At 39.6% G+C, this 27,043-nt stretch overlaps 1 protein-coding gene across 1 annotated transcript; it reads left to right on the top strand.

Annotated features, from left to right (window-relative positions):
• Nucleotides 1–27,043, top strand: epb41l4b (erythrocyte membrane protein band 4.1 like 4B; the record flags this gene model as incomplete). Its single annotated transcript, XM_008303028.1, has 22 exons — nt 1–105; nt 193–235; nt 623–701; nt 923–967; nt 2,914–2,966; nt 5,941–6,061; nt 8,671–8,758; nt 8,845–8,933; nt 11,480–11,549; nt 11,622–11,791; nt 14,265–14,374; nt 15,022–15,055; nt 15,315–15,348; nt 17,481–17,584; nt 21,527–21,666; nt 22,524–22,645; nt 22,746–22,859; nt 22,946–23,001; nt 24,471–24,623; nt 24,828–24,948; nt 25,098–25,231; nt 26,980–27,043. Coding segments are annotated over 22 exons (2,049 nt in total), but the record flags the coding sequence as incomplete, so codon positions are not given.

The following is a 27,043-nucleotide window of genomic DNA, read 5'->3' as shown; positions in this document are numbered from 1 at the left end:
AGCAAATCCAAAGGCCAGGACCTGTTCGACCAGATCATGTACCACATAGATCTGGTGGAGACCGACTACTTCGGGCTGCAGTTCATGGACTCGGATCAGGTCTCGGTGAGCAACCAGCTCCTGCTTCTCTACTCCGCCGTGCAGCTGATAAAACCTCATTCTCACCTCCTTGCTCTTGTCTCTCGCTTTCAGCACTGGCTGGACATGTCCAAGCCGATAAAGAAGCAGATCCGAGGTGAGTTCGGGCGGCCTCGGACCGTTTTCTGATTAGACCTGTTTGTATGTGCATGTGCGAGCAGGTAAGTGGGGGAGCAGGTGGAGCGTTATCGAGTGTTGACACGGCGATTAGTGCGTGCATTAGCAGCCGCGGCCTTGTTTGCTCTGCAGATTGTAGCGGAGGGATGAATGGAGCAGTGACGGATGGATGTCTGCTGCTGGGTGGCTGGTGTTCAGGTGGAGCTGGGAGGAAATATAAAAGTAGAGACGTACGAGTGGATAAAGATTTCTAGCCTGGTGATGGATGGAGCGGATGAAAAGAATATACAGTGGAGAGATGGGATTAAATGCTCGAAATAAATCATAGGAAGGTCTCCCCCCTCCCTCCTTTTGTTTCTTCTTTCAGATGGTTCGCCATACCGACTCTTCTTCAGAGTGAAATTTTACTCTTCGGAGCCAAATAACCTGCGTGAGGAATTTACAAGGTAAAAAAAAAAAATCATCCACAGTTTCCTCTGGAGCCTCCGGTGTCGAGGTCCAAAGGGGACGTGGGGCTAATTACTCTGCTGCTGTGGGCAGATTCAAATCAAGGCCGGACGGACAGAGACTTGTTAAAACAAATTACGTGTCAGAGATGAGGAGAGGCTCGTGATACATCGATTGATTTATGTCTCGCTCACGTTGTTTGTTGTTTGTGCGTCAACAGGTATCTGTTTGTGCTGCAGCTTCGACAGGACATTCTGTCTGGCAAGTAAGTCTGTTTTTCACACTAAAGACACAGATTGACACACACGTCAGCATCATGTATACGGTTAAGCTGTAAAATTATTCATACATGTGCCAAATTTTGATTTATGGTGAATTTTTATTCAACCAACAGCTTCTTTCTAGCTGCAAATGACATAAACGAGTTAAAAAACACAATAAAATGTTGTGTTAGCAATGTTAATTATCATTTTTAACAATTTATATGTTATTCTTTGCATATTTTTACTAAAAATGCCACGACTAGAGAACTACTGCATCAGCTGTTCTTAGTTTATGGTGTTTTGGAACGCTCCAGAACACGGTAGGACCGTTTGGAATCATGTAGAAGCTGCATTTTCTCTAAACTTCATTTGAAAAAACATAGAAATAGTTAAAATTCATAATAACTTAACATAACATCTCTAACACAGTGTCTTACTGTCTTTTTTTCTGACTGGAAATTACATAAACGAGTGAAAAACACAGCAAGATGCTGTGATGAAGATGTTAATGATACATTTTTAACTATTTAATGTTATTTTTTAACATTTTACGAAAAAAAACACCACATCCAGAACTATTGATCCCCTTGTCAAATATTTTTGAGAAAATGATGCATTTCCTCAAAAATACACAATATTTGAATAATTTTGGACCAAAAAAAAAACAGAAATACTTCAAGTTCTTCATTAACACCTCTATCACAATGTCTTACTGTCTTTTTTTCTAGCTGGAAATGACATAAAAGAGTGAAAAAAAAACACAATAAAATGTTGTGTTAGACATATTAGTGATAAATCTTAAGTATTTCTATGTATTTTTACTAAAATGTCATATCCAAAATTGTCCAAAAAAATGAGAATATGCAGCTTTTGTACCATTTCAAATGCTCTTAGTAATTTAAATCATTTTTGCCCGTCCAGTGGCCTCTCTCAGTAGCAGACCCGTTATCCACTCTAGAACATGGTGGGACCGTTTGGAATCATGTAGAAGTTGCATTTTCTTCAAAATGTGCAACAACTTCATGGCAGTTTTAGTACAAATGCAAAAAAAGACCTCACAGAAGTAGTTAAAATTGATCATTTTACATCGCAAACACAAGAATTGCTGCCCTTTGTTGCTTGTTTATGTCGTTTCCATCCAGAAGAAACCTGATAGTGAAATAAAAATCCACTAGAAATTAGTTTGCTTTGCTGTGTATATGTATATATATATATAGGAGTTTGCCATCATTCTCATGTTTAGTTCAGCAGGGAGGAAACAGCTGCAGTTTCAGCTTTTAAAGTTCCTTATCTGTGCTATGTTTGCATTAATTTCTGTGCTTTTGCTGCAACACATCCAGTCAGTGCCGTTTATCTTCATAAAACTACACAACACAATGTAAAGTCGAGCCAAAATAATTAGTTTATTATCCACCTGATGGATCTGCAGCAGTTTCTGGTTTTTAAGGCTGAAATAGCACAAATGAAACACTAGCAGAGGAGTTCGCTCGTGTTTAGGAAGCAGCTGCAGCACAAAGAATCAAATCAGAACGAGTCGGTTCGAGCTGCTTCGTTTGTCCGGAGGTCAGCGTCAGAAGCACCTGTAGCGGCGCAGCAGCAGCAGCAGGTCACATTCACCCGAGTTTTCTGGGACTCGTGCACGTCGGCGGGCGGCTGCTCCTTCCACGCAAACACAAACCCCCCGCCTGCACAAACACACACTTCAGCCGCCTCCCTCCTCCTGCCTCTATCTGGGCCACGGGTCCCCAGAGTCCAGCTCTATTATAAAGCTCAAGATCAAGAACAGCAGAGGGCTGCTTATTTTAGGAAGAGGGTTGCTCCTCTCCTCCTTGACACACACAGACACACACAGTGGAGGGCATTCAGACACTTCCACATCCAACACATGGTACACATGGCATCATGGAGACGCTCTGACAAACAGCCCACTGTCTGTGTCCTCCGTCAGGTTGAAGTGTCCGTACGACGTGTCAGTGGAGCTGGCGGCGTATTGTTTACAAAGTAAGTAAACTTCTTCTCACTTGTGTTCATTTATACTCTCGGCAGAGACTTTTTCACGCCCCCTTCTCTGTAATCGCTTCAGGAAGCCATTAATCTCCATCGATCCCACTGTGGTGTGGAAATTATTATTCATTTTTGGTGCAAATGCAGCTACGTGCAAGAGCTGCTCTGACTTCTCTGATTGGAGAATCTGCTGCCAAAAAAGTACAAGAAATCCATGATAATATTAATAAAAAATCACCTTCATTTATTCCCAAAACAAGGTTTTCAAAGTGACTTACATGTTAAAAACAGGAAAAACAAAAGTATGAATCATAAAAACAAAAAGAACTCCACATAGAATAAGCAAAAAACAGAAAACATTGAAATAAAACATCAAATTAAGAAGAAAAACTGGCAACCAAACAGTGATACAATTAATATAGAGTCACAAGAAGGTGAGAATAAGGACAAGATTTAAAGAAATAAAGAAATAAACGCTGTGATATCCTCTGATTTTAGGACCTCGGGGCCTTTGATGGAAAGACGGTCAGAAATAGAGCTTTTAAAGCCATCAGGAAGATGTCAAAGGTCCCCTATTGATCTGCTTTTTAGCAAATTAATGAAAGTCTCACGTCTCCAGGATGTGTTTCTCAGTTTTAAGCTCAAAATCCTGCAAAAATTATTTATTCCAAGTCATTGTTCTGAACAGAGTGAATGTTTTAGGAAGAAGACTCTCTCTGCATCTTTGGTTGACAGATGGTGTGTGTGACTCTCTGTTCTTCTAGTTTTCTCTCTGAGCGATCACAATAATCACAATAATCACAATAATCACAACAATCACAACAAGCATGCTACGATTAAATAAAGAAATGATGTGCGTAATCAGAAAATTAATATTCAAAAACAAAACAAATATGCTAAGAATGACTTTGTGGTCTCATGGATTAAATATGTCGTCATAAAACTGGAATAATGTTGAATTTTAAAACTCGTAGCACAAGCAGAGGAGACTCACTCTGTCAAAGTCACTCAGCAGCACGACTGCATGAGGTGTGCTAACATTAGCCACCATTAGCTCGTATCAGACCCGATAAGGCTGGAGAGAGTGTTGCATTTAACTCTCTCCCTGTTTGTTAAAAAAAAACTAAACTACATTCTCGCTTTAAACAAGTGAACCAGCAGCAAATGATGTGCAGCTGCTCTGGTGTGTGAGCTACACCAGGGCGGTTTGATCAGAAGTGATTTAGCTTTTATTCGTCATTATTAGGTCATTAGGTTTGTTCTTTTCTTTTGTTTTATGGCATCAAGAAAGTTTCTGATGTTTAAGAAGAAGTGATGAAGTTTGTGATGATGTGCTGCAACGACAGCCTAGGAAGATGTTTCACCGTGCTGAGTGTATCTTTCAGTAATTTGTTCCTCTGTGTTCGGTTTTTGAGCCGTGCTGCATTTATTTTATTGATTCACTGTGTTTTATTTTGCTTTACTTTTTAACCCTCTGAATCCCAAACAGTTTCTTTGCTCCTGTTACGTTTTTATTCGCTTTGGGCTCATTATTCATACGATATAAAACCCTGCTCCCAATAAAACAATATATACTATTTGCATTTTTAAAACCTCTACAACCCAGTAGACACGTCTGTGAAGATTCTCAGTCATCCAGGTCGTGGTTATTCTGGTAGATTAATGGTAGCAACTGGACTTGCTTGAGTTCCTTGAAGACGTTCCACCTCTCATCCAAGAGGCTTCATCAGCTCTGACTGACTAGTCTGGAGTTCCAGATACTGATATCCTTGAGGAGCCATTAACACAGGACAGGACTCAGCATCCACCTGCATCTTAAGGATAAAGGACACTCATTTGAAGACAGTAATGTACAGATTTTGGCCGGTGAGGACAGATGGTTTGAGAGAGGAGTGAAAGAAGCCATTTATATCAAACTGGAAAGACCATCCCTCAGCAGAGGTGGAGGTCTGAGGCATCACCTCTCACCTGTTTTCAGTCCTAAGATCTCTCCCCAGGAAGATAAACCCATTCACACCTAGCCACAGAAGACCCTAACGAACCCCTTTGTGGCAGGAGGAGCACTAACGACTCACATAATGAGAGGGAGGAGCAACAAGCCCCTGATTGAAACCAAAACTCAGGTGTTAATGGCTCCTTAAGGATATCAGTATCTGGAACTCCTGACTAGTCAGAACTGATGAAGCCTCTTGGATGAGAGGTGGAACATCTTCAAGGAACTCAAGCAAGTCCAGTTGCTACCATTAATCTACGAGAACTACAACCTTGTAGTGTTTCACTCTTCTCAGCACATCAACTCTAGAAAGATGTTTCACCATGCTGAGTGTATCTCCCAACAACTTACTCCTCTGTTTACTATTTTTAACTGTCTTGATTTTTTTAACCCTTTATCTTGCTTTCAATCACACCAATTGTTCCCATCCATCATCTCTCTCCTCTGTGTAAACACTACCTGCAGTTCAACCGAGAAAAAAAAAAATCAGGATTTTTTTTTTTGTTTTTTTACTGAATCTAATGTAAATTGTTCATTTTTCAGGATTTTCTTAAAATGAGATGAGAAATAAAATTATTTCAATTAAATATTACAATTTTAAGCAGATTTTTGGCTGTTTTTGAGAATGGTATGACCGTTGCAAAGCATTTTTTTCAGTTTCTTGCTCTGGTAAACTGTATAATGAAGGTGATTTTTTTTTTCTTTCCAGAGCAGCCGGTGGGTTTTGGGGTTCAGACAGTAACGTGGATATCTGATGAATCACTCTCATGCATGAATCACACACCAGTTATAGCCCACGTTCAGACGTGATCCACGATGAGGCAGACAAAGAAAAATAGAAACGCGTGACGAAAATAGCAAATATTTCAGAGACGCCCCCAAAATTTCACAAGTCGTGTTTCCAGGGGAACTCCTGTCTTTGTTACTGTTGACAGTAGCCGTGGTTTGTCTTTCTTACTTACCTGAACTGTGTTCCAGGTGAGCTGGGAGACTGCGACCCGCTGGAGCACTCACCTGAGCTGGTGTCAGAGTTCCGCTTCACTCCCAAACAGAGCGAGACCATGGAGGCGGACATCTTCAGCAGGTGGCTGGACCTCAGGTGAGAATAAGGCTGCAGTGTTTATCCTGCACTGTAAAAAAAATCAATGAGTTTTTGGTTGTTTTGTTTTTTTTGAACAATTTACTGTTATGTTACAGATTTCAGCTGTTTTGTTAAATTACCAACAGTCACAGATAAATAATAGCATTATTTATGTGTTAGCTGTGAAACAAATGGGCCACAACTGAAAATATTCAAATCCAAATCAGCACTTTTAGAAATGGTCATTTGTTCTTTCACAACATTTGACCGTCAAACTATACTATTTTTTAAACTTTATTTCAATGAGACAAAAATCTCCTCATTTTCAGATATTTGCAGTTATTTGATGGAAAAAGTTGGTGTCCTGAGTTTTGACATTTTCAAAAGAATTAAACTTTTATTTTACACAGAAATTATTTGCAAAATTGATCGGCTGGGTGTACACTGTAAAAAATAACTTAAAAAAAATGTTTTAAAAACATTTTTAAAAACAATTGCCTTTTATTTTACTGTCTTTTTTCATGGTTTATTAAATTACTAATAACAACTAGAAAGAAAATATAAATTTTTGTGTTGTTGCTATAAAAAAAAAAGGCGTAAACTGTACACAATATCCACATCAAATTGTATATTTATTATTATTATTATTATTATTTCTATAAATGATCATTTGCTCCTTCATATCGTTTGACGGTAAAATTACACTATTTTACTGTATTTAAATCAGAAAAAAAAGCGGTTACTTTACAGATATTTATCTTATCTGAAAGAGAAATTAAAAAGTTCAAAATAAAATGTCAAGTCATTAACTTATTCAAAAAAATATATATATCTTTTTAAAATTATTTTCTACTGTAATGTTTTTGGAGCTACTTATTTTTTTGGACACATTAATAATGTATGTTTTTACAAAGTAATTTGTTCTGTTACAATGTGTGACTGTCAAATTTCACCTTTTAACTGCATTTAAATCAGCTGAATCTCATTATTTTGCAGATGTTTGCTGTTACTTTCACCATTTCATACAGTCTCTGAACATCACAGTATTCCACTGTGGTTTTTTTAATCATATTTTCTGGCATCTTTGCTGTCAGATTTCACTGTTCTTTTAAGTTCGAGGTTTTTTTTTTCTTTTTGTAACAGTGTGGACAGTTAAAGCCCTAAAATAGGAACCTTCTTGTGCACTAGACCCATAAACATTTGTGCTCAGCCATCTGCACTAGTTAACCACAGTACTTGTGCTGTTTCAAAGCAGCTTATTGGAGGGCGTCCAAGCAGCCGGCAATTTGACCCGAGCTGATTTCCCTCCTCGCCGGGTGGAACAAGTGGGGCAAAAAGCCGAGCGCCGAGCAGCAAAGGAAGTCATTCTGCTGTGGCCTTTCAGCGCCGGCGTTTTTCACTGACAAGGGCGTCTAATTTCCCTCTGCGCTCTCCTCGCTGGTCTGCGTGAAGGATTATGGGTTTAATCCCTGAGGGGTCTTGATTGATTCCAGGCAGTGTTTAACCCGGCAGCGGTCCTGATTGCTCCCATCTCGGATTAGATTACAAACACGTCGGCCGCGCTTCGCCGGACCGGCCGAGCCACGCAAGGGCAGTTCACAGTCATCCTGCACACCAGGCCAAGGCTGAGTCGGGTCGCAGCCAAACCGTCGCTCGCTGAGCATCTCCCTCTGAGATTACACCGATTAGCGGTCCAGGTCATGCAGCAAGTGTCTCTGATGCTTTTCTGTCTTATTTGATGTCCTCAGAGGAAAGAAGACAGAAAAACTGTAAAAACAGAAACAACCTTCAGATTTTCAATCTTCTGTAACATTTAGTTCTGTCTGTAAAATTGACCAAATCTAAGTTTAAAATCATAACATTTCAACAAGAACTCGCTTTATTCTGCATGTCTTGTTTCAAAATATGTACATTTTGCGCTAAACGTCCTCTGAAAAACTAAACATTCTGAGCTTCTTGGTGCAAATGAGAAATCTCGAGTGACTCAACTGTGGAAAAATATTCAGAGGCTTTTCGGCTGAACTGCAGGCAGTGTTTCCACAGAGCAGAGAGGAGACAAGTAGGGACACAAATTAAACATGTAAATAGATGTGTAGTATGTAGCTCCACCTTTATTCCTGTTGTGGTAACGCCTGTGGACACTTTGATGATTGTTGTACATGTTGGTTCTGGATTTTGCACATTCTGGCAAAATAACTAGTTAAATAAATTCAACTTTTTCCTTCCTTTAATGGTATATGACATGATAACTGTGACATACTGCACAAAAGACTTCTCTCTACTTTTGGTCGTGGTTGTTCTGTTTCCATAGAGGTGCTGGACTTTATATTGCAGTGAAAAACGAGCTCACAGTGAGGAAAAACGTTAAAAGGAGCAAAAAAACATCAAGAATCTGCCTCCAGTTCAGAGAGTTAAACTGTAACCTGACTTTAGACTGCAGCTTTGTTGCTCTCTAGCGTTCTGACTGTAGTTTTCGTAATGATTATGTTCCCCTTAACCCTCCTCTGATGTTTGTCTCAGTAGAGTCACTCGCTGAGCGTCTCCCTCTGAGATCACACCGATGACCAGTCCAGGTCGTGCAGCCAGTTTAATCTCTGATAGTTTTCTGTCTTGTCTTCTGTCTTCAGGGGAAAGAGCCCGTCGCAGGCCGAGATTTCTTTTCTCAACAAATGCAAGTGGCTGGAGCTTTACGGCGTAGATATGCACTTTGTCAAGGTGCGTATCATAAAGTGTCATTGAGTCACTGCATCACAGGTGTGTCACAGAGCTAAAGATGTTGTAAATAAATGTCGTGTCTGCAGGGCCGAGATGGAGGAGAGTATGCACTGGGTCTCACTCCGACGGGCATCTTGGTGTTCGAGGGCTCCAACAAAATCGGGCTTTTCTTTTGGTACGTACATCCAACCGAAGATTAAAAATGAGGCAACAGTTATATAAACTACAGACTTATATTACATTTTAGGACAGAAATGAGCCCTGAACATCAGAATCTAATTAAAAAATATAATACAGAAGGAAGTAAAAAAAAACTAAATAACATCCACATCAAATGTCAGTGTTTTTATAAGATTATAATTTTTTCTTTTACAATGTTATGAGAATGATAAATAACACGGTTTGAAAAATTGTCACAGAGCTTTTAAAAAATATATAATTTTTTAACGTCACATCTTCATAACATATCACACATGATAAATCACAGAACATATAATAAAATAACACATCTTTACTGTATTTAAATCAGCTGAAAATATTATTTTACAGGTATTTGCTGTTATTTTCACCATTTGTTTAGTAAAAGTATTGGAACATTACAGTATCCCCATGTTGTTTCATCTCTAATATGATGTGATTCCCAAAATTTGTCCAATTTTTAATAAAATGTATTAAAAACAGAGGCGGCATTTACATAAACTGCAGTCTTATATTACTTTTAATGACACAAATGAGCACTAAACGTCAGAATCTCGTCAAAATATCAGAAATTGTGCCGTTATATGGCAGCATCACACACTTACAGACACTTAAATACAGTTCCTGACTGTTCCAGCAACTGTTTGTATCAATTACAGTTAAAATTCTGAGTAGATTAATTAGGTGATTGGCAGAAAATGATTTGGATAATTGATTATTCGTATCTCATCTCATGTTTTTATGCAGAAATAGTGTAAAGATAACAAACATTTTTCACATACAATTCGTCAACTCAGAAACTTTGCTGCTTTTATTGATTAATACTAAAGTAAATTAAAGATTTTTGGAGCGTGTGATTGTAAGCTCAGGACTCAGTGTTTTGATGATTTATCAGTGAATCTAAATGAATTTCAGTGGATAAATCTGGTCATGAAAATAATAAAACTGCAGCCTTTTTTTTGAGTGATTGAGAATCGGTCTGTTTAATTAAATTGTGGTTTTGGATGTATTGGTGTGACAGGATGAGTTCAGGGACGTGACGCGAAAACCAAAATCACTCTGGAAGCTGCTTTAAAGTGTTTGCAAACCGCAGCTCTCATCATCCCACTCAAACTTCAGGCACTAATGCAGAGTCTTTATCAAGTCGAGTCAGTTTATTTATAGAGCACATTTACACCCAACAAAGTGATGCACAACATCAGGCATATTAAACCATTAAACCAATTACTTATTCCATAGCTGTGGAGCTGCCACCGAGAGTTCTCGGTTAGCCTGAAGTGTCCGTCTACATCCAGGAAACACTAACAGATTCTGATTTAATGACCTAAGTAGGTGACATGGTACATAAATATGCAACAGATCTGACAGGTAAGTGCATAAATAGTGCATTAAAAGACATAACCGAACAGGTAGCCTGTGTCAGGAGGCCAGCATTGGGGAAATATGCTCCAGAGCCACTGCAACCAACCCGGTTCATTTTAACATGCAAAAAACTGCAACAGTCCAGTCTAGAAGTAATAAAAGCGTTAGTGACCTTCACAAGGTCTTTGAAGGAAGAAGTTGACTTCAGATAAAACTTTTAGTTTAGTTTTTAATTTAAAAGATTTAAAAATAATGTCAACGTTTTTAACGTGAGGTTTCTGATTGAATGCCATCGAATCAAGATATGATGACATACTGCTGGTGGAAGGCAAGAACGATTGAGACTCAACATCTCATTTTTATTTTCATTAAGGCTGAGAAAAGTTTGAGGGAGACACATTTTTACATCAGTCAAACCAGTGGTTAAGGAATTAAAGAAAAGTCAGTGTTAGGTTTCAGTGGTGGGTATAGCGGAGTATCATCAGCATAGAAGTGTCAGCGCATACCATTCGGACCAAAATTACCCACTTTTATGTCAAATTGTGATTTATGGTGGTTTTTTTCAGACCGGAAATGACATGAACAGTTGACAAAAGACACTAAAACATTGTGTTAGAGATGTTAATGATGAAATTAAACCATATTTAAGGAGTTTCTTGTACTTGTTTACGGACAACAAGACGGAAAAAGGCTATAAAGTCACATCCACGTAAAGACTGATGTGGTGGCAAATAGAGTTTGCCATCAATTACTGAGGACCATTCTGAATTGTGAAGAAGCTGCATTCTTTTTCAAAACATTTGCAACAATTTCATGAATTAATGAATAATTTTGGACATGACATTTTTAATGAAAAGGCTAGAAAACATAGAAATTGTTCAAATTCATCATTATTGTGTCATTGTTGGGTTTTTTTTTTGTCATTTGTTTATGTTATTTACAGCCAGAAAAAAAAAGTTTGTTGGTCAAATAAAGACTTTACTATAAATTAAATATTGGTATGAGTATAAATAATGTAGGAGCTAACTGTATAATGAAAACAAAATAGGACCCAATATGGACCCTTGAGGTACACCACAAGGGAATGACCCGTACTGACAGAAAATTATTTTTTGTCAGCCGCATAACTTTGGTTTTATGCATCTTTTTTGTGTTTGTCAGGCCAAAAATCACCCGACTGGACTTCAAAAAGAGTCGACTCACATTGGTGGTGGTGGAGGACGATGATCAGGTTTGTTTCCTCCGTATTCTGGCGGCAAATGCGTACGAACCTACTTACAAATCTGGTTGTTTTCCCGTGCAGGGCCGGGAGCAGGAGCACACCTTCGTGTTCCAGCTGGCCAGCGCCAAGAGCTGCAAACACCTGTGGAAGTGCGCGGTGGAGAGCCACGCCTTCTTCCGGCTACGACAGCCAACCACGGGCAAGGCGAGCCGCAGCGACTTCACGCGACTCGGTTCTCGATTCAGATTCAGGTAGGAACTCAGAGCTGCTGTAGGTGAACTGGAGGAGGCTCAGCCAGGTAGTTGCGGCTGCCACTAGTTACCAGCATATGGGGGGAATTGTGTGTCACATAAAACAGAGCCTTTGTATCTATGGTTACAGTGTATCTATGGTTACATGGAGCTGTTCCTATGGCGACTGAGATATTCCCTTCATATTGTTTGTTTTCTTGTGACTATTATCAGAGATGGTCAAAGCAAATTCTCCCAGCTGAAGGGCATCTACCTGTCATTAGCAGGAGCGGCCAAATCAAAGCACAGAAAAAAGTCCTCGGCTTTACATTGAAGTCGGATAATAACTCGTTTTTACAGTGGCGGGAGTTAAAACAGGAACGCCTGCACAGTGTGTCATGTAATCCAGGATAAAAAGCCAAACCAGTGTCACCTTCAGCTCTTTATTGTTCACTGTTAATCATAATGCGTGTCAGTGGGTGTGTAAGTTCGAAAGTTCAAGTCAGTTAAATGGAAATACATGAAAAACTGGTCGGACTGAGAGTCATTTTTGTATTGTTTCTTAAATGTTCTGTTAAATTACAATGTTTACTAAAGTCTAGTCCAAAATATAGACTTAGTTTAACCTTAATATCTGTTACAGTTAATCCTCTACCAGTGAACTATAAACCAGTGTTACCAAAAATTTTTAAGCCGTTAAAACTGTCAAACTGTTTTTGGGTGTTTTTGGCTCATGTCACATTTTTACACACTGTGGGCTCATTTTTTACTGCAGAATCAAGTCCTGCACCTCTGTGGAAGCAGTATAACCACAACTAGGAGCAAAAGAGAACTCAGACATGTTTTTTTATGTGCAGCGTGACACAGTTATAAGGACAGGAATCACGATAAAGGGAGAAATAATAATAATAATAATAATAATAATAATAATAATAATAAACTTTATTTATATAGCACTTTTCAAAGCAGGGATACAAAGTGCTGTACAGATTCAAAGAGAAGTGTAAGGAAAACAACATTAAACAACATTAAAGGAAGTGAAAAGCAAAAAATACATAAATAAATAAATAAAAAATGGTGAAGGTGAAGCACATAAAGCATGAAAGACAATAAAACAATATAACAATATATAAGAAAAATAAAACCCAGTAAAAGAAGACAAAAGACAATAAAGGAAGGAATAAAACAGTTAGAAGATAAAATGTACTGCCCTTAATACTGCCATCAAATGGAGTAAAAGTCCACTCATAAAACAACTCCTGTAAAAATGTGTTTTTAAAAGAGTTTTAAAGGAGGATAAGGTGCTTGCAGATCTGATCTCCTCAGGGAGACTGTTCCAGAGGGTGGGGGCTCTTACAGAAAAGGTCCGGTCACCTTGAATTGAAAGGTTGAATTTTTGTGATGATTTATTTTGCAGAACAAAACAAAAGCAGGAATCAACATGTACAACATTTACTGAGTGTCTACAGCTGTCACCAATGCTACAAAGACATTTTATGACTCTATATTATTATATTACATATTACAGATATTTACGTTTTTACAAACTCCACCGTTTCACCGTGCTGAATGCATCCTCCAACAACTTGCTTCTCTGTTTCTGAGCCATGCTGCATTTCTTGATTTTATCGTGTATGTTTCGTTTCCTCCTCTTGTTGTCTCTCTGTGTAAACACATCCTGCAGTTCATCTGAAAACTTTGCTTTCTGGCTGATAAATGGTGTAATTTTCGCACTTTATTATTCTTTCAAAACCTGCTGACGGTTTTAAAAGAAGTGTTATGTTAAAAAAAATTACCTAAGAAACTGTAAAAACCGAAAGAATCTTCAGATTTGCAGCTTTCAGGTGGTCCTAATCATGTGTGACGTGCAGCACTGTCGGGAAAATTAACTCAGTCTAAGGCTGAAATCATTATGTTTCAATAATTCGCTTTATTTTATATGTTTCAGCTGAAAGTTCCTGAATGAAACCTTTTGCACTACTCGCATCCTGTAACAAGCAAAAAATTCTGAGCTTCTCGGTGCAAATAGAAGAGGCTTTTCAGCTGAACTGCAGGCAGTGTTTACGCAGAGCAGAGAGGAGACGAGTATGGGAATAAAAATGTAGACAGTAAAATATGTATAGTGCGCAGAGCCACCATTGTTTACAGTATTCAAAACATCTGTGGGCTCTTGGAAAGATGTCGTACATGTGGATTCCAGGTGTTTTCAGTTACATTTTGTTATGATTTGTTGCATTATAGCTGTGTTTTACAGCACACAAGACATGTCTGAGGGCTCTGTCCTTATAGGCATGGTTGTTCTGTTTCCATAGAGGTGCAGGACTTTAAAATGCAGTAAAAAATTAACTCAGAAGCAAAGAGACGCCCAGAATCTGCCTTCAGTTTAGAGAAATAAACCCTGTAGCCTGAGCCAGACAGCAGCGTGGTCGCTCTTTAATGCTCTGATTGTTGTTGTTTTTTTCCCCCCTTCGCCCTCCTCTGATGTTTGTCTCAGTGGGAAGACGGAGTATCAGGCCACTCACGGAGGCCGACTGAGGAGAGCCAGCACCTTCGAGAGGAGGCCGAGCAAGAGATACCCCTCCCGAACTCAGTCGCTGGGCAAAGGTGAGTCTTATCAGCGCCGACAACACGAGTAACTAACAGCAGCTGTTTGGTCCGCTGTCATAAAGGTCACGTGCAGGTGTTTTCAGGTACATGCGGCGTATAGAATTGCATTTGAACATATTCATCTGTGAACACATCAGCCCCTCCAAAGGTTGCTCTCTGAAAAATGTCTCACATTAAACGGTAATTTGACAAGTCCGACAGACTTAAAAGCAGCTCTGGTTTCTCTTTTAAAGAAAGTGCTCAAAATTCCAGGTTGTTAGACTGAAGCGTCACCTTTCTACTTTGTCAAAAGCACCTGCTGTACTCTTCACTCCTCCATAATTTCCCTCCTTCTGTGAACCACAGAGGCTTGGAGGCCCGCGAGCTCGCAGCTCAGCGCCGAAACGATCAGACGCTGATTACAAACCGTATTTACCCCAAAAGACTGTCAGAGTCGGTGTCAAAACACCTTTTATTTATTGGATTTGGATTTGTCACTCAGCGCCGGAACACAAATGAGTGAAGATTTGAGTTTTTGGCAGCAGCTGAGCAGCAGAATAATAACGTGTCTGGACTCAAGTGCAGATAAATGAAGATAAACTGACAAACCTTCAGTGCTGCTTTTCATTTCTCTGTTTTTGTTCGACTTTTTGTCTCTTTGTCAGTCGCCATTTCTCCAGCCAAGCCGCCGCATATCAGGTACAACACATGCACAGAACACTCACCTGCACCTTCTCTCTGCTGCACTAGTTATTGCATTCACTCCTTATCCTCTAACCTTGACCTTAATCCACATAATGGCCTGGATAATCTTTACTCTAACACAGAAATAGCCTTTTGTAGGGGTTTCCTGCCTTTTTCTCACTTTTCAGCTCATGTTCTTGCACAGTGCACTCAGTAATCACTTATTATGCAAATCGGCTGTCAGTTATATTAATTACATGTCATTGTTTTGCAGCTCTCACGCCAGCCCTGAGCCCAGCCTGCATCCGGTGAGCGACCTCACGTAACCCACTTTCATACCCCGTTCCCTGTCGCACGTGAGCTGTATTGATCAGCCGTGTCCCAGTAAAATCTCATGTTTGCTCCTTTGTTTGACAGTAGATTCACTGAGATTGATAGTAACCGGAAAAGAATATATATTTTTTTCTAATTCACATTGTCAAAGCAATGCAGTTTAACCCTCTGAAGCCCAAAACCTGCCGCCGAGTTTGATAAGCAAGTTATGTTTAAAAAAATTACACCATTTATTGGGGACAGAAACTATTTTTAAAAAAAGGAAAAAAAAACAATGCATTTCCAATGGAGTTCTGTCTGAACAATAAACCACATCTACGTTTAAAATATTGACATGAATCACTTTATTCTCTGTGTTTTGTGTAAAAGTTTGCTTACCTACATTTATAAAAGTAAAGAGAACTAACTGGATGTCTTGTTTCAGAAACAGGCTTGATAGACATTTTATCTTTAAAAAAAAAAAATCTAAATTATTCCATTTATTAGTGCCAGAAACTACAAAAATTACAAAAAAACATCTTTGGATTTCCAACTTTTACATGGTCCATGAACTAATCATGTGTAAATTCCTGTTCTTTTGGTACAATTAACCAAATCTAAGGTTAAAATGTTAATAGTTAATTTTAAAAAATTGGAATAACTAGATTCTTAGATTTTAAAAAAACATGAAAGCCATTAGAAGCTCGATAAACAGTAAAAATTCTTTTGTTTGAAGAACCGCCTGGATGTCCCAATCAAGTAACAGGCTTGAAAGACGTGTTGTTTTTTAAGAAATCGCTAAAATTACACAATTTATCAAAGCCAGAAACTGTAAAAACAGGACAAATTGTTGAATTTTTTTATTCTTTCATATGGTCTTTGAACTTATGTGTGCGACATGCAGTTCTCTCGGTAAAATTAACTAAATCTAGAAATCTAAAATCAGAATGTTTAATCATGATAATTTTCTTCTGGGCAGAAATAAAGATTCCTTAAAAAAAAGCAACACATTCTGTGCTCCTCAGTGTTTTCCCGAGAACAGCAGTGACTCAGCTGCAACCGACAGTAAAGTGACAAAGATTCGGGGAGTTTTCAGCTGAACTGACTCAAGTGACATAAACAGTGACTTTCTTCCAAGATGCTGGAAGTCCCCGTTGAGTAACTGGCTTGAAACACGTGTTGTGTTTAAATAGAATCACCAAAATGACACCATTTAATCAGAGGCAAATGAAAATAGAAAAAAACGTCATACAGCCCTTGAACTAATCATGCAATTCTGTCTGTAAAATCCACCAAATCTGAGTATAAAATCTCTTTATATTTACTATATGTATTTTTAAAATCACTTTATTCTACTTTATTATCAAACGAGATTCTGTAAAACACAGAAAATCTTGAAGCCATGAGGGACTCAATGAACAGTAAAGTGACCAGAACTGGGGGACTGAGTCTTCTGCTGAACTGAGTCAACTGAAGTAAACAGAGCTCAATGTCTCCGTTGACCAACAAGCTTGAAACACGTGTTGTGTTTACAAAAATCACCAGTATTACACCATTTAATCAAATAAGAAATGAAAAAAAGATGTGGATTTCCAAATTTCAGACACTCCTTGAACTAATCATGTGAGATATGCAGTTCTGTTGGTAAAATTAACCAAATCTAAGTATAAAATCTCTTTATATTTACTATGTTTTGTCAAAATCACTTTATTCTGCTTTATTCTCAAACCAGATTCTGTAGAATACAGAAAATCTTGAAGCCATGAAGGACTTAATAAACAGTAAAATGACCAGAATCGAGGGACTTTTCAGCTGAATTGAGTCAAGTGAAGTAAACAGAGCGACATTTATTCCAAAAACTGTCTGCATGTCTCAGTAAAGTGGCAGACTTGAGCCACTGAGAGCAGAAAGACGAATGATTTCACACCTCGGACTGATACACCAAGCAGAGAGTCAAAGCTTAAGGTGCAATATTATGATGAAGTAGCAACAGTCCAGACTATGTACGGGGGCAACTGTGACACGTACTGACAGGAAAAAGAAAAAGAACATGATTTGGGACACGGGCTGAGTTTGTGCAGCAGTAGACTTTTATGTTTAACTGATCTGGCTTCCGTCCTCCCTGCAGTACCAACACAACATTCCCATCGGTCACGAGCCGTGGCTTCCCCCCCACCCGGCGCTGACGCCCCCGGTGTACCTGCAGCCGTCAGGACACACACCCCCACACAGGTGAGAGCGCATGCAGGTGAACACTGCTTCCTCACATGGGCGGGGGGTCCTCTGTCATCTTTCACACATTTTCTCATCTCACGTCACTCATGCACCCTTTATATCTGTTTGTCTACGTCCATGTGTGTGGTCCTCCATCTTCCTGTCAGGCCTTCCTTTGAGGCCGCGAGTCCCGCGTCCGGCCATCCCCCCGTCCCGGAGCGAACCACCAGCGCCTTCCCAGGATCCGTCAGTTTGGTTTACAGGGACAAAGTCATGACGGCACTTTGACCTCCGTTTAAACCCGGGGAAAAAAAATAAATAAATCAGTTTCCAGACTCAGATGTAGAGCGACGCCCCAAAGAGAGAAGCTCTGGACTCGTCTCCATCATCCTCATCAGTCCCGTCTCCATCCATTTGTCACCTCCTCCCCACCTCCACCCCTCTGTCATGTGTTTCTTAAAATATCCCACAAAGTGCAAAAGGACCTTATCACACAGAGCAGACGCTGAAGGGGGCAAAGATGGCATGTGAGGAGAAAGGGAGCGCTGAAAAACACCTGAAAATCATCACATTTTTGAAAGAACTTCTGCTCCAGCCATCTCTGATTTGCCTGAAATTTTTATAGCATAAAATATGGATGTTTATAAAGAAATGTGTGAAGTTTCAGCTTGATATATCGAATATGTTCTGAGATACGATCGCCCGTTGACCCACTTTCGGCACACTTTTGCACAATGAAATTTGAGCGACGGGTCTCAGGAGCTATTAGAGATAAAAGCCTGAATTTTTCACTGTTATTTCTCATCATGGCATTGATTCAGAATCTTCACAGTAATAAAATACTTGGTCCCAATAATGCAATTAAAAGTACTTTTGGTCGAATTTTCATTACTGATTGAGCAGGTATAACAAGTCGTACCACAAAAACAAAGATTTTGCTCGAGATCCTATTTTAAACGTCCACGGTTTATGATAAAGAAAAGCTTCAAGCAAACGAGAATAGGTTGAGCAGAAGATGAATTAATAATCTGACTTGGACCTGTTGTAGTTTTCCCGCTTATCAGACTTTACGCTTCTCATAGAGGCAGTTTAAAGTGACTGCGCACATTTTTTTGCAACAATTTCCTCCATCTACAGGTCAGTAAGATCACGGTGTGTATGGATTCAGTGTCAGGGGTTACAAACAGGAGCTGCTTCCATCTGATTCTGTGTTCTTTTAATAGTGTTAGAGGCCAAAGCCAAGTTGTAGCTCACAAATATAAGCGCAAAAATGTTCAGAGCAATGACAGTTTTTTAATTTAGTGAATTTTAATTCAACTGATAGGTTTCTTCTGACTGGAAACGACATTAGCAAGTGATAAACGATGGTAGCACGTGGTTTTTCGAGATGTTTATGATGAATTTGAACTATTTCTGTAGTTACAAAAGCAAACATTTTTATTGTAAAAGTATACATAACCTTGAGAAAATGCAGCCATTCCAAAATGTCCTGGTCAGTTCTGCTATGTTCTTGGTAGTTCTTCTAAAACTGCATCCACAATTCTCAGTTTGTAGCCAATTAGAACAGCCTGAAACATGCTAGAAATGAGCAGGAATATTTAGAATGGTATATAAGCTGCATTTTTGTCGAAATTATGCAATCATTTTAAGGCCTATGAGTCATTTTGATCATGGCATTTGCATAACAAATGTGTCTTTAACATGTCTATCACAGTGTCTTACTGTCTTTTGTCACTTGTTTATGTCATTTCCAGTCAGAAGAAACCTGTTGGTCAAATAAAAATTCATGATAAATCAAAATTTGCCACAAGTAAGAATAATTCACTCATCATTATACCTCTTTTGGGAGCATTTCAATTGATCGGAGCACAATATGATGCCCCCAAGTTGAAATAAGATGGACTAATGATACAATAATTGTATTTTTGTTGCACTATTAATTTTGTTTTTTCCATTCATACTCAATTACCCGGCGTCGTGCTTTCATATAAACTAAAAGACGCAACCGAAGCACAAATAAGACAAAGACAGGAGCAGGTTTTAAGAGCTTTTGTGCCTTGCTTTGCTTGTGGATATTTTTTATGTAATCATGGTTGGTGTTTTAATCCTTCAATATGTTTACTGCAAGATCTCGAATCGGCCTTGAAGATTACATTTTTATTTTCATCGTGTCTTAGAAATCTCGTGACAGCTAAATTATTCACTTTAATCGGAGCGAAATGAAGTGATGTGATGCCGAGTGAGGTAATTCCCAGCAGGTGGAAGGGATCCAGTGCTGCACATATTGAATGCTGGTTTAGGGAAGAAGCTGCTTTATGTTTTAGTGTGTAGCTTAGTGTGTGAAGTAGAAACATGAAGAAGAATCCTGCCTTTGTGGTGTCGCGCTTTCAGGTTGTCGAATAAACATTACATTAATGTTGCGTCAGGTTATGGATTTTGCTAAATCAACCGAGTGTTTACAGAAAAAACTGTCCTAGTGTGTGTGTTTGTGCCTTTTTGCTTTTTGATGTTTACTCCAATCACATGATGCCTTTAGGGACGTTTGCCATATTGCTTCTAAACTGAATAAACTGTTTATGAGTTGAAAATGCAAAAACTGCAAACATCTGTCCTTCATTGTTTTATAACCGAAGCTTATTTGTGACAGTCACGTATTTTCTTCTACAGTCGAGCCTCAAATCATTCATAGACATGCCAGAGTGAATTTTTCTTTTTTCCAGTAGGTTTCTTCTGGCTGGAAATTACATAAAAAAGTGACACAAGACAGTCAGACAATGTGTTAGAGATGTTAATGAGACATTTCAACTATTTCGTTGAGTTTTTGGTTTTTTGTTTTGCATTTTTACTCAAAATCTAATGTTGAAAATTAATGATAAGACTTAAAATAGTTGCCACTTTTTGAGAAAGTGCAGCTTCTACACCATTCCAGATGTTCCTGGTGATTTCCATTTTTCTCTGCAACGTTCAAATACACTCTGAACTGAGAACAGCTGATGCAGTAGTTCCCTAGTCAGGTACAAGTCAAGGACAAAACCAAGGAGCTGATTGAGGAGCTGTGTTGTGTATTGTTGCTGCTCACAAGATGTTTAAAGGCTATAAAGTCATATCAAGTGTTTTCAAGGTCCAGTGTTCACAGTTTGAAGCTCCATGAAGAAGTCTCACTGTGGAACATGTCAAAGGGCTGCAGGAGGACAGACTTGAGCCCTGCACTGGAAGAATGGTGGAGGCCCAGAAGAACCCAAGGACCAGCACCAAGAGCATCCTGATCAATGTGAGCAGTTCTGGTAGCAACATGTCCATCAGACACTCCAGCAGACCAACAACAAGGCTGGTCTCCATGGAGACAAGGAGGATCCACTTCTCCAGGACAAAGAAAAAAGCTGCTGCTCATCACTTCATGAACATGGAGATGTTTGGACACAGAGAAAGGAGAAGCATTCAAGGCCAAGAGCAGCATCCCCACGGTCCAACATGGTGGTGGAACGTGATGCTTTGGGGCTGTTGTTGAGCCGACGGACCAGACAGCCTGGTCAGAGGAAACAGCATCATGAGAACAGAGGAGAACATCAGGAGGTCTGCAGGAACACTGCTCCTTGGGCAGCTTTGGAGCTTCAACAAGACGATGATGTGAAACATGCAGCCAAAGTGGTGAAGAAACGGTGAAGAGGAAACAATGTTGGATCCATTCAGAATCTCATCTCTAACACGTTATCTTACTGTCTATTGTCATTTTGTTGTGTGAATTTTAGGCAAAAGTAACATATGGGTCAAGTAAACAGTTTCTATAGATCAACTTTTGGCATGAGGCTGAATCATTTTGGGCTCAGTTGCACGTTCAAAGGCTTTTTTAAATAAGTACACTTCAAAAGTTCACAGTGATAACGATTCATTTGTAATATTTAAGTGGCTTTTTTGGGGGGGTTTATTGGGGGGTTGTTTGACTGCATGTGTCGTCTTCAGTTTCCCGCTGAGCGGTCCTGCTTCAGACCACCAGTTCAGTGTCGAAGAGAACGAGAATTCGTATTCTGGCAAGATGCACCACCGCCACCGCCGCCACACACACAGCCAGGACACGCTCTGCCACACACACACCAAGAACAGTGAGTACTGTCAGAGTATCTGCCATGTGTCTCCTCTACACACTGATGCTCTTTTTCACGCTCGGTGCTGCGCGTTTGTCAGCAACATGGGATTTTTCAGTTCACCCACATACTGAAACACAAAAAGATGCTGAGGGTTTCAGTCCAATGTTTCCACTGCAGCACATTTGAGATGAATGCAGTTCAACCTAAACACTAAAGAGATATTTAAAAACTCAGAACTAACAGCAAAAATAGCCTCCTGTAGGTACCAGTTGGTGTCTCTTTATTCTTTTGTGAGGCAGTAGAACTAAAAACATGCATTTGTGGTATTAGTTTGAACATTTGATCTGCTTTTTTGGGGGAAATTCCCAAAAAGATTTAATGCTGTGTGCAAAGACATGCAAGGAAATTGTTCAAAGGAAACATGTTGCTGCTTTTGAATGTGATAATTGACTATTTTTAAAGAAAGTTTTTGCACTGAGCCTTCCATTGTAGTGGGGCTTCAAAGAAAGTTTCCGCATATTCTATTTGTTGCTCTGCAGTTCTTTATTGGTTCCATGTACGTTCTGAAGAATCTACAAACATAAATGTGGAGCTAAAATGTTTGTCTAATCCCATGTAAGGCATTAACAGAACTAACTATTTGGACATTCATTTTCCAAAGCCACATCAAGCCCTGTGTTGTCCAGAAAGGTGAATGTTGATTCAAATGCGGAGCTAAAAACCCAAATGTACTCATCCCAAATTCCAGTTTTTGATTATTTTTATTCAACTAGTAGTTTTCCTTGGGCTGAAAAAATGACTCAAACAAGACATTGTATTAGAGGTGTAAATTGTACATTTATTTCTATTTCTTTGATTTTGTTCTCTTTAAGAACGTCGAGCTCCTCACTGCCCCGCCGATGAGATGGAGATCTCTCAGTCTCTGCTCAAAGCTCTGGAGTCAGACAGCGATTCTCCTCCTTGGCCTTCGCTGCACGTCAACATCGACAACAAGGTCGGACACGTTTCCCCACATCTTCTTATCTCGTCCTGTACGCTAGCTGAGATTTTTTTTTTTTCTCTCTCTCCTCACCTTTCGACTTGTTATCTGGCAGGGAGAGGAGAAGCAGCTGTCGGAAAAGTCTCTGCACCCTCCTGCTTCTCCAGCAATGCTCCCCGATCACCTCAAATGTAACATCCTCAAGGCCCAGATGGAGGCAGCGTTCAGGGTCAGTGCCGAGCCTCCGTCCCCTCACGCCATTTGACCTCCATGTTGTTTACTTGTAACTAACCACCATTTTTCTCTGCAATGAAGAAGGAAGCTCCAACAACGCCCAGAGGGAAGAACTCAAACGAGACCCTCAATGACAGGCCAGTACTTCATTTTTATGCATATTACAAAACACAACAGAACTAAGTGCAACCCTCAGCATGGAGGATACCAAGATCCTGGAGAGATGTTGTGCCATCCATCACAGACTATTCAGGGGTTGTGTTGCTCTACGTTTCTCTTTAAAATACCCTGAAGGTGATCCACTGAACTCAATTCATAATTGTTTAGGTTGTAGTTTTACTTCTGTAGAAACTCTTGTGTGATTTTGTTCTTTGGATGGTTCTCCTGCTGGAACATTCCTCTTCTTTCAGTTTCTGCAGACTGGGAGTCATCTAGTCAGACAGTGTTCTGGTTTATCCTCAGACATTCATCTATAAATGTCATCAACAACTTTTACACTCATGTAGCCTCATATCATGATGCTGCCACCTCCGTGCTTCACTGTCAGGACGATGCATCCACTGTGGTGGTCCTGGTCAGGTTCACACCAAACATCTGGACTCCATCTGAGCCCAACACATTTATCTTGGTGTCATCGAACCAAAGCACATGCTACGAATGCTTCTTTTCATATTCTTTAGCGGTTTGGTGTTGCAATTTTGTGCCAAAGAGGAAGCAAGAGTAAATTTTTGGGCATCCGTCCATAAAGCCTTTATCACATTGGGTTTATCTGCTGGCATCCAGTTTACCATAACTGTATTGCTTCCTTTCACTTCTTTCTATTCTAATTCACCAGTTTTTCTTTGTAGGTAATGTTTCTTCTGTTTTCTGGCTCAGGTTGAATATTTAATTCTCTCAAATATTGTCTTCGTTTTCTTTCTTGACTAAAACTGATTTATGTAAACGTTTTTGCCTCTTTTGAATGTATGAACTCTTCTTCACACTGTCTGACCTTCACAAAATTCAGATTTCCATTGATAACCCCTGTGCCATGTCTAAAGCAGCTGTTGTCTGGTTTTCACAGCTACATTGTGAAAGTAGTTCACTGTCTGTGGAGTCATTTTAGCAGGACAACTACTGCAGCCCTGATCAGTGCTACTATGGTTCCTTCTATGCCGCCTTATTGCTGCTACAACTGTGTCTCATTTTTAGTTGATCTTCCTGCATCCTTTTCCATCTTTGCAAAGTCTCGCAATCACATTCTTCAGTTCGTCTGGAAATGCTTTTACATGCGGAGCCATGATGCAGACATGCAGATAGATGCAGCTCATAGGTCAAAAACTGAGAAAGTGCTGGACCTTCCAGCTCATTTATAACAATGTTCACACGGTTATGCTGATTGGAAATCAAAGACCAATTCACTTTTGTTGGAATTTCTACTTTTGGGCCTGTTTTTTTTAGTACAGCCTTTCTAAAGTATTTGGTTTTGATTGTTCATAGGACAAAATACTTCACTGTTCGACTCAGAAGTGACGCAGTTTAGAATCATTTTACCTTTTGGTGATATTACACAGGGCTGTGCTAACATCGGTTGTATACTGTGTAACTGACTCTCCTGTGTCTTCAGGTATCAGAGTTCGTCCCAAGATTCAGCTGCATCCAGTCTGACTGCTGATAAGACGCCCCATCGGCAGGACCGCAACCCAACGCCGGAGAGGCTGCAGCCCAAAGCCAACGTGAGCACCAACCGCAGGAAACGACTGGTCCGACAGTTCAGCTTGTGAGTACACGTCACCTGTGATTACAGCTGACGGGCAGCGTTGGTAGCGAGCTCTCGGGCCGCTGATGAGTGGGAAATTGTCCTCCTGAAATGAATACTCCACGGAGCACTTGAAGCGAACGCTCTGCTATCGCTGCTGTGTGATGGTAACGGCTTGTTCAGAACATATCAAGTCATTCAGTCTCTCAATTTGTTGATCATTAGCAACCATGAGGATGAAGATAATCTCCCTGAAGCACTTGCAGCCATCTCCTCGCAGAGCACAGCCAAGTCAGGGTCCACCAGCTCGTTGGACAAACAGATTCAGCCATCTATATACCCACAGGTAACACACACCCGGAAAACACCTCAGAATGCATGTTTGTCAGTGCACTACTTACGGGGTGATTTATTGATTTAATTCAGCCTCCCTGCATCATCTGCAAGTAAACACAGGCATGTCTGTGTGTTTGTATACACTGATGTGTATTCCAGGTGGATAATATGCCAGCACTGGAGCTGGGTAGTCCTTGCTGTCCCTCTCCTTCGCCTTCCCCTCACCTCTCCCCTTCTTACTACCGTAGCTCCATCCCTCACCTGGCCCCTTACCTTGCTGCCCATAACGACAGGTAACACACCTGCACTCTGCTCTCTGGAGCACATTTATACTGACATGTAGTATAAATGTGAATACGTGCTTAAGTAACATTTTTAAGGCACTTTACTTGTATGCTACTTTACGCTTCAGCTTTTAAACTAAAATGTTTTATTTTTTTTTTTGCTTCACTAATTAATTTAACAGCTGTTGAACACACATGCAAACACTTAATAAAATAAAATGCATTGTAAAAAGATTAAATCTGTGGTTCCAAAACCTCTCAGATGGTTTAATTTCAGTTTAATTTCAAGTTAATTTCATCCTAACTGGTTAATGTTTTAGCTTTCCTAGCATTCGACAGCTCTGCATCAGGCCAAAACTATTTTTTTTGGGTCAGAATAAAGACAATAATGAGATAAGATAAGATAAGATGAGATGAGATATGCCTTTATTTATCTCACCGTGGAGAAATTCACATTGTTGTCAGCAGCTTTACACATAGAGATACAATCCTGTTCAACCATGTGAAAATATTTAGCCACAGAAAAGCAGAATAATTGAAAGAAGACACCTTATATTTATTAGAACTAGAAAATAAAAATGTAGCACTTCAGCTAATTGTGGCGAGCTGTGGCTAAAGCACACGTAGTACTCTACTTATTTGTGGCTAGCTGTCCCAAGAATTTGCTCTCCTAATAGCACACAGCATGTCAGTTTATTGCAGCTAGCTGTGGCGAGTACTTCAGCTAATTTTGGCTAGCTGTAGCTACAGTGTTGTGGCTAATTGTGTCTACATTGCACTTAGCTCTTCAGCTAATTGAGGCAAGCTCTGGCTACAGTGCTGTGGATAGCTATGTCTGAAGTGCACTTAGCTCTTCTACTAATTGCAGCTAGCTGTGCCTACAATCCACTTTACACGTCAGTTACTGTGGCTAGCGGTAGCTACAGTGCACTTCGCACTTCAGCCAATTGCAGCTACCTGTGGCTACGGTGCATTGAGTGTTTTAGTTAATTGTGGCTAGGTGTGGCAGTCCACTAACACTTTAACTAATTGTGGCTAGCGGTGGCTAGGTGTGGCTACAATGCTCTTAGCTCTTAGGCTAATTACAGCTATGTATGGCTACAGTGCTGTTGCTAATTGTGTCTATGGTGCACTCAACTCTTTGGCTAATTGCAGCTAGCTGTGGCTGCTTTTTCCTTTTTTCTGTGACTTGCCCATCAGTTTCAATCATCTAACATTTTTAAAAATAAATTTGTGATATTTCATACCTCAGACAGTAGCAAAATCTAATCATAAAGGCAACATTAAAAAAAAAAAAAAAAGTAATACTAGCTTAGTCACAGGGAGGTCATGCTAAAATTAGCATAGCTTAGCAGAGTAGCAGTAACCCCAGTGAAATTCACTAGATTTGTCCTGGTTAAGCTACATTTAAATTTACATGAATGTTTTAGTTAGACTATGTAACCAAGCTCATTTGTCAAATTAAAGTGCAATATTTAAATAATCTCTTGAAAGTTTTATGTAAAATCTGTGATTTAAAAACAGCCTAAAAAGCATACAAAAAAGGTTTTTGAATTATTTATTTTAGGTTATCACAATGTCAGTTATAGCTACTCTCTCCTTTTATAATGCAGAGTTTACGCTTTAAAAAAAAAAAAAAAAAAAATTAATTAATTAATTATTGTTGCTAAAAATGGTTTTATGCAGAAGTTAAAATGAAATTCAGTTCGTTTAATCTCAGTATAACATGAACCTTGTATGTTTGCATGCGTCTGTAGCGGAGAAGAGATAAGGTTGGACAGAGAGAAGATCCTGAGAGCCCTTCTGATGACGGAGCTCTGA

Source organism: Stegastes partitus, unplaced genomic scaffold (assembly GCF_000690725.1).
Source record: "Stegastes partitus isolate 25-593 unplaced genomic scaffold, Stegastes_partitus-1.0.2 Scaffold1920, whole genome shotgun sequence".
NCBI classification, from domain to species: Eukaryota; Metazoa; Chordata; class Actinopteri; family Pomacentridae; genus Stegastes; species Stegastes partitus.
This window is presented reverse-complemented; position numbering and strand designations above follow the sequence as displayed.